The sequence below is a fragment of the Enoplosus armatus genome, chromosome 13, assembly GCF_043641665.1.
Source record: "Enoplosus armatus isolate fEnoArm2 chromosome 13, fEnoArm2.hap1, whole genome shotgun sequence".
In the NCBI taxonomy this organism is placed as follows: Eukaryota; Metazoa; Chordata; class Actinopteri; order Centrarchiformes; family Enoplosidae; genus Enoplosus; species Enoplosus armatus.
The window spans coordinates 11,381,635-11,390,213 of NC_092192.1; the positions used below are offsets into that span (position 1 = coordinate 11,381,635).

Here is an 8,579-nt window from a genome sequence, read left to right on the forward strand (position 1 = left end):
ATGATTCGTATTTTCACATTTATGCACAATAGTCCAAACCTCAAAATCATTACAAGTAAATTAAAACGATTGTAAAAAGCAGCAAATCCTCGCATTTGCAAAGCTGAAACCATGAAATGTTTTTGCTTGAAAAAAGAACTTTTTGTTGACAATTATTTTGTTTTATAAACTCTTGGTATGTTTTGTGTGCAAAAATATCTTAATTTGTAAAGTAAATCGTAACTAAAGAGAGTAAATGTACTTAGTTACATTCAACCACTGTATTTAAGTTAAATATCTCAAACCTTCTTCCACTACTGGTTTATTTAACCTATTGTTGTTCTGATGATGTATTGTATCACCAGTTTTAATGCAGTTGCCGACATGTGACCACTAGGTGTCGCCCGGAGACCACTGATTGGACGCAGTGTGTACAGTGGACGCCAGGTGGCCGGGATTAACAGGCTTTAGAGCAGACAGTGGCGCTGTGTAGCTGAGCCTGCTATACTGTATGCGCACTTCTGGCCTGTACAGGCCCATACAGACTCTGATCAACAGCTGAGAGCAGCCACGAGGCACTGCAACTGTTTCAGCATAGTTTCCCCTTCCCTGCCTCTCACCAGCATGATCCACTGCAAAATGAAAAGTGCAACCTCTTGGCCAGTTCAGTGGATGTGAGTGTAAACATTCACCATTTTAACTGCTTCCCTCAATCTGCTGTATGTGTAAACAGGCCATATTGCACACAGAAACAGTGGGGAAATAGTAATCAGCAGTGACAGCAGCTCGCAGCTGTCACATGTTTGGTGATTGTATGTGTTTGCCTCAAGTTAGCTTCCCGTGCAGCTTTCCTATCTTTCAGGAACAATAACAGATGTAGACAACACATGCATGATATGACCCAAGGTTTGGGGTTTAGCAAATGGCTGCCATCATCTACTGGATTCAAATTTTAATAGGCAGAACAAGCATCATCGGTGAGTGTGAGGAAAGATCAGGGATAGCAGGAGGCTATGTCACCTTCAGGGGCTGGCTGGGCTTTATCAGAGCAGTTCAGAGGTCAGCTGCTGCCCTAGTGTGTGCCTGTCCTGTAGTCTGCTCTACACCAAGGCTCATTCACCAGGCCAAGGCTGACATTAATGCAGAGACCGAGGAGATACAGACACAGAAGAAGACATATTCTTATCATTTACAGACATTAGAGACATGTCTGTGCTGCTCAGCTCATTTCTATGAATCCTTGTGTTTGCTCAGGCTGGGAGTTGGTAACCCCCCTGTGTCTCCCATGGAGGGTGGGTGGGTGTGTGTGGGGGGGGGGGGCACTGTTGTTGACACCACAATATACACTATGTGTGCCTTTTAGGTGTGGACTGCAGTGGTTTGTACACACCAGCCATATTCTTATGTCACTGGGTTTTTCAAAGCACATAATCCTTCTTATATAAATGGTCTTTTTTTTTTTTTTTACCCTGGATGGGACCTAGAGAGTACGTGAGAGATGAAGCAGCTGCATCTAAATAAAACAGTAACAGTCAGTGATGCATGTTGGCATGCAGAGCAGACAATAATGCTACTTTCAGTGTACCTCCACCAGGGCATGGAGCTTCGACACGCGGCCTGTTTGCATACGACCACAGCGGGCTAAAAAAAACACACAATACATAAACAGTTTTGGTGATGATGATGAGTCATACTTCATGTGAACAGCTTATCGAGGCCTGAGTCGTTTGATGTTTTCCTGCTCTATTTAATTGTCCCCCGGCATCATAATGTCAACCTCAATTTTACTATAGAGTAGACCGCAATGCAAGTTAACACAGGAGATGAGAAATAGTGACCGTTAGGTCTTAAACATTTACCGAGTCTGTCAATGATATTTAATCATCTACTGTTTTGTCAGTTGCATTGATTTAGCAGTGTTTTATCCCATTTATCTTCCTAGTCCTCTTCTATTTAGTTTTTACTGTGTATTAATGTTCACTTATCAAATCTAGTCAGCTCTCGTCACAAATCTAGGAGAAGGAAACCTGCAGGAGAAATTAGCAATACCTTTTAAGACGCACAATACAAAACAGATTTATTTAAAAAAAATGTTTATTGACATCAGAAGCAATTTAAATTTCAACAATAAACAAGGCGTTTTTTTTCTTATTTTTGCTATTACAGTGGTACATAAAGATCAGTAAAACAACCGTGATACGTCAATCTTGATAACATGTCATTTAAAATAAAAACACACAGGAAAAAGGGAAAAGAAAGAGAAAAGAAAAACGAAGAAACACTCAGATCTAACTCAGAACGTTTTTTATGTGCTGTGCACCTCTAGCTAGGGTAAATACTGTAAGCCCACCCCTTTACACTGTACCAGGCAGGATAGTGGTCTAGGAACTATCACTGAAAAAATAAGACTGGCAGAAAGATACAGACACGACACTTGTGTAGTGTTAACTATACAAAAAAGGAGAAAAAAACTGTACAGCATAAAAACAACTGATATACACAGCCTTTTTTGTTGTTTTTTTTACCCCTTGGATACTAACGCATTTTCTTTCAGTAAGTGAAGTGTGTACAAGGGGGTTAAATGCTTTATAAACAAGAAAATGACCACTATATATGTCGCTCGCCATCTACTCGTCATCATCATCGTCATAGTCTTCCTCCTCCTCGTCATCTTCGTCCTCATCATCGTCGTCGTCGTCCTTCTTCTCTGCCTTGGCCGGGGCTTTTCCGGGTGCTCCGCCACCTGTTTTGCCCTTAGCACGATATGCTGCGACATCCTGCGATGGAGGAATGAAAATATATTGAGACCCAGACAGTCATTTACGAGGGAGAGCAGCACAACATGGATCATCATTTGTAGAAGATGCATCCCCTGACAGCCTCGTCTCTTTACCTTCTCATACTTCTCCTTCAGTTTAGCGGCCTTCTTCTCATAGGGCTGCTTGTCCTCTGCAGCGGTACTGTTCCACATCTCGCCCAGCCTCTTAGCAACATCTCCAATGGACAGACCAGGAGTCTCACCTTTCACCTTAGGGCGGAAGTCTGCGCAAAAGATGAAGAAGGCAGATCTGGAAAAAAGAAAGAATGAGCTTGTCATTTACACAACATGACATGCTTCATATTGTGTGTTTACAACATGAGTCAGATGCCCATGATTCAGATTTGTTTTGTTCTGCAGAAAAATACTTCCAATCATGAAGCGTTGACTTGCAGTACTTACGGGGGTCTCTTGGGGGCATTAGGGTCCTTGAACTTCTTCTTCTTCCCTCCCCGGACTGGAACATAGCTCATCATCTCCCTCTCATAGCGTGCCTTGTCCTGCCTGGCCAGGTCCTCAAATTTGCCCTTCTCCTTGGCAGACATTGTCTGAAAACAAAGGTAACTTGCTGATTGTACCGTCTGTGGTAACACCCTTTGTACATAAGTATGCAGATTCCTCAGATTCTCTTAGTTTGGGAGGGTGCTGCATTATCTTACACAATGTGGGTATGAGTGTAACTGTAATAAAGAGCTGTATAATTATCAAACAACATCCTGTATCTGAATTATCTTGATGTATACCAATGAAGAGTGGCATATAGTCCATTCTCAGGAAATTTTTAATTTAAAAAACAGACTACAAGTTTATAAGATCATCATCCATCCATCATTTTCTCCTACCTTCCATCGCTCAGAGCACTTCTTGGAGAACTCGGCAAAGTTAACTGAAGCCTCGGGGTGTTTCTTCTTATGCTCCTCCCGACAGGTCTGGACAAAATATGCGTAGGAGGACATCTTGCCCCTTGGTTTGGTTGGATCTTTCCCCATGGTGGCAGTATCTAAAAACAAAATGTTTGAAATATAAATTAACTGTGCAACTGCATAGATATTCAAAATTGTATAAATTATATTGTTAGACTGTCTTTGGAAGGGGGAATAGGTGGACAGCTGGCTGGCTGGGGTGATAAATGGCCCAAATTATACACCCTAAAAGCTTTATAAACATCATACCAAAAAAAAATTTTTTTGTTAATTATCTTTTCAAATCATGATTTTCAAATTTTAATAATTATATAAATCAATACATAACTCATGCATACCAGTTCAGACATGCTCCCCCTACTATACAATGAGAACATCTTTTACTGTCCACTAGTATTGATGGCACTACTTAAGTGACCCGCCCTCGCTGCTGTCAAACTGCACTAAGTTAGGACCCGTTAACTCAGTCCGCTAAAATAAACCCGTCCAGCACAGACGGAGCTAATGTGATGAAAATGAGTGTTATCTGTGTTGTGGCCTTTACATAAAAGTCAGTGGTCCGTGGCCAACTCCCATTTTGGTGGTTTAAAAGTGGCTCAACACATCGCTGCGGATTCAAAAAGGAAATAAAATAAACATGCGTAAATATATATTTCCCTTGCAGCGATATACTTCCCGGTCCGAATCACTTTCACATGAAACTGCAAAAGTTCCCAAAGTGCAAACTGCATAACATAAACCATAGTCCTCTGTGGGATTACAAGAGTGGACTTGGTTTCAAAGAATGATGTTTTTGCGAAAAAATGTCCTTAAACCTCATCTGCAATAAGAATAGGCCCTCAGTAAAGCCCCCTTTCATTCAAGTTCATGTTTTTATCAAATGAATAACTTTGACAAAAAAGACACAAATTACATATAAAGGCGTATTTATTGAAAATAAAACACTTAAAACTGCTATTCGATGTGATTTAACACTGATTTCCTATCAGCCTTCTTTTTCTCTTATTCTGGAAATAATTCTGTATCTATATCTAATATCTTTAAAAGCGTTATTTTTTCCCTTAACGTTTTCCTATTAAATGCTACTGTAACTCCCAGTTAAGCTGCGTCGACCGAAGTAGTAATGGCGCATAGGCTTTCGTTGAGGAAAAGGAGGTCAACAACGACGGCAATATTTCTTCTTCCATTTTGTGAGAATGCCTTCTTCATGAAAGAAAGTCCCCCTCAAATGTCTCCTCCCGCCTTCCAGTTCGCTTTGCAACTCGACAAATACGTCTAGAAAGCCGGCGATCTTGACAAAATATTTCCCCCGATTGATTCCTATTGCACTAGCCGGTTTGTATAGTAATACATTGGGTCTGCACTGTGTCTATGAGCGGGCTGTGCTACTGCCTTGGTTTCTATGAGCTCCTAATGGCCGCTCGTCTTCATCCACTAACATGGAGAATATGGCTCCTTCTCTTTGTGTCAACGCACAGCCATTGCACTGCATGCAATAGAGGGCAGAGCGACCGCGGCGACTACTTCATTTCAACCCCCGATTTAAACGTTTTAAACGCATCGGAAAAATCTCGCAATGGTGTCGTTTGAATCACGAAAGATTGATCTTTATTTTGCTGTCGTTACATCTAATAGTTACGGGTTTGTTTTTCGAGAAAACACGGTTAGAAAAAGTTGAACTGAACTGCGCCTCTTGTCACTGGCTTCCCATTTGCCTCGCTGCCTTGCCTCCAATGCGAATACAGTCAGCCATTACAGTAAAGCGCAGATCGTGAGGTAATTTTTTCACCGTCTTCTCGGGCGAATTATAGCTAACAAACATATGTCCGTGTGTATTTTGAGGCGGTGGTTCTTTTTCTTATGTTTTTATAAATTTTAGTGTTTGTATCAAAACCCGCACTCTTCTCATGACAGGCATTCAGCTTCGCAATGCACTGCAATGCCAATGGCTAGCTAACGGTACGTCTTCTACCATTGTCGCTAACCGTGTTGTCCGCTAGACATTCCTGAATTTTTACGCGATAACTACCGTTTGATTCGACTCCATTTTGTAAGAATGACACGACAGTAATATACAAAATTATTCGTCTTTAACGAAATCGACGGTTTTCGTCGAATTTAGTCATGGTTAATATTCATTTCTTCTTTTTTACAGAGCGTCTGGTCCACACTCCCAGGCAGGGCAATGTAACGTTACCTGCTTAGCGCCGGCTATTTTTTGTTGTTTTTTGACGTTTCCCCGCAATAAAATTATTTGCAAGCACCAAGAGGTTTAACATTCGATCATGGCAAGCCCATAAGTAAGATATTTATAAATGTTATCGTCATTTTCATCATTACGAACACTTAACATTTTCGTGTGTGATACTCACCTAGGGTCTATCGCTGGATCTCAATGCTCTGCAATGGCTGTGTGTGAGGGAACACAGGCGATACGCAGTGTCTTCAGTCTTCAGCTCTCTAACATTACTCTCGGTGGGGCTCGCACGCCATTGGCCAGCGCCCAGTCTGGCGCTCCTCCGATTGGACGGAGGCTTTTCATTGTCCTAATAGAAGACGAGGTCCCATTGGCTGCCTTTTGTGAAACGTCACTGAAGTTTTCCGAAGCGCGTGGATACAAAAATATTTCCGTCCGAGCATGCTGGAGCTGGTAGTAGTGTAGTGTGTTTGCCATAGTATTGAATTCACTACGTTGAGCACAGTGTACAGTAGGCAAGTTAAATGAATGAGACAACGTGGAGCGCTTGTAGTCAGTGAACTAGACGGCTGTAAAATGTTGTGCGATTGTGTTGGATGGACTGTCCCCCTCCTCATCAACCACCTCTATTGTCCATTCTCTTCAATAGACGTAAGCTTATTTGCAAATTATAACTTTGAAAATGCATAGGGGGAACATCGCGTTAAAGACAGAAGACGGGTTGCTCGTTCCATACGTGATAGTTATGCGCTGGATATGACATTTTAAAATTATTTGGCTCTGAGTTAGAATGAAAACACAATAGCAATTGGGTTAATAGTCTGCCTTTTAATTACCATATAAACTGATTTTTTTTTTCAGCTCATTACTGAGAAAACGTCGCTATGCTGACCATTCCACACAGCGTTTTCTTAGTCTTTCCGAGAAGTATATATAATAATCACTTTTAGCAGGCACTCATTCAGTGCTATAGCTATGTTTACTTATGAGCCTGCAGTCCCTGTTTAGATATGAATGTAGCAACAGACACATCACATTAGGATAAACGCATTAAGTAGGCATTGAGATTGATCATTTAAATTTTTTATAGGCATCATGTACAGTAGCTGATTGAAAGATGACAGTGTGCTCACCCCCAATTAAAACACAGGCTTAAGGAGATCAAAGAGCTACTGTTCAGTTTAAGCCAAAGTTAGTAGATAAAGTAGTTAAAGGGAGGAAGTTGTCAATCATTTATGTCTACAAGAAATAATTTTTTTACAATGAGACAGAGTGACGTATTGCTTGTAGGCCTGTTGTTTTGCAATAATATATGCAGACTTTTTTTTGCTAATTGCAGGTCCCATAGAAATAAGCTAGCATGTCTATGTATGATAGCCTTATAGCAGTGGGCTTTTCACTCCCAACCCCAGACACATTGTTCTGTGCAATGAAATGGTGAAAGCCCTAAATTACAATGTATTTAAATTGGAAAAGACAACAGTGAGGAATCCATTCATCTTAATGCAACCCACTGTTGCCAGCCATATCTCATAAACAGATCAGGACTTTTAAAGCAGTTCATTGATTTTTAAAAAAAATTAAATTGCAAGTTGTGTTGATCCAGATTAATAACTAATATTTTACTTACACTAAATACATCCTCCTATTTGATAATTTCATACAGATTACCATACAGAATATATTATATAGCTAATCACATGAGGTTTTCACAGGTTTTCCACCTTTTTTTCCTCTCATATGTATCTGATACAAATTCAACAACCCTCTAAAACCACACTTTGTTGTGCTACTGTCATACAGTTGAACAATCGGCTCATTAGCTTTGTCTAGGGATGTCAAGAGGCCATGTGACTGTGCATTTGTGTGTTTGTCTGATCAACAACAGACCTTGAAAGCTAAGGTTATTAGTTACATAGGCATGAAATTGGCTGTGCACATTCATGCTATTCAGAGAAACCTACTGTAATGAGTGTGATGACCTGTGACCTTGCTCAAGCACCACCATCAGACATCAAGATTAGAATCTATTAATCTATTTAATGTGTGTATCTAACATAAACTGACTCTTTATGGTCGGCTATCTCCTGACCCGTAACATATACAGACACTAAACCTGCTGTGCACTAGTATAATTGAACCTAACTAAGGGTTATAAATGTACTATAGAAGAATTAGGTATATGTTTTTGTTTGGATTCACATTTCCAGTATGTAAAATACTGATTTTTGTAACCTAGTGACCTGAGCTCTAGCACCACCATAGGCAAGACTTTCAGATATAAAAATAGGAGAAATGGATGCCCACTGCATAGGCCAGGAAGCTAAAATTTCAGGACGATGATTTCAGACTCAAGATGACTTCTTACTTTGCCCAAAGTGGAGGTAATGTAATTATCTGACTTGAAAGGTTTGTCTGTGTGTTTAAATGTGGTGGTGGGGGGTGGGGTGCTAAAAATATGGAGAATGTCCGTGTTCATTATGATTTGCAAAATATAGTCATGTGCCCACTGAAGATAATCTTATTAGCATACTGCTTAAGAAATCATTAATTATTTCAATATGCAGTTAATGAGGAAATGGGTATCTAATAAACATGCTTCTGCTTAGCAGCTAATATAGATACAAAGAAAAATGGCTGACACAGAGTTTATTCTTATCCT

The 8,579-nt window shown here is 40.3% G+C and overlaps 1 protein-coding gene across 1 annotated transcript; it reads right to left on the reverse strand.

The window, feature by feature from the left end:
- Positions 1 to 2,055: 2,055 nt before the first annotated feature.
- hmgb1a (high mobility group box 1a) lies at positions 2,056 to 6,155 on the reverse strand. Its single transcript, XM_070917065.1, has 5 exons — positions 6,093 to 6,155; positions 3,640 to 3,797; positions 3,200 to 3,345; positions 2,873 to 3,047; positions 2,056 to 2,756 (listed from the first exon to the last, which is right to left on the reverse strand). The coding sequence occupies exons 2-5, from the start codon at positions 3,784 to 3,786 to the stop codon at positions 2,607 to 2,609; spliced, it is 618 nt and encodes a 205-aa protein (XP_070773166.1). The 5' UTR covers positions 3,787 to 3,797; positions 6,093 to 6,155; the 3' UTR covers positions 2,056 to 2,606.
- Between the last annotated feature and the right edge of the window lie 2,424 nt (positions 6,156 to 8,579).

Excerpts from the sequence above, each read along its gene's own strand:
- hmgb1a (XM_070917065.1), bottom strand. The coding sequence starts at position 3,786 with ATGGGGAAAGATCCAACCAAACCAAGGGGCAAGATGTCCTCCTACGCA. Across the intron at positions 3,346-3,639 it reads AGTGCTCTGAGCGATGGAAG|ACAATGTCTGCCAAGGAGAA; the intron begins GTAGGAGAAAAT and ends CTTTGTTTTCAG. Across the intron at positions 2,757-2,872 it reads TGAAGGAGAAGTATGAGAAG|GATGTCGCAGCATATCGTGC; the intron begins GTAAAGAGACGA and ends CCTCCATCGCAG.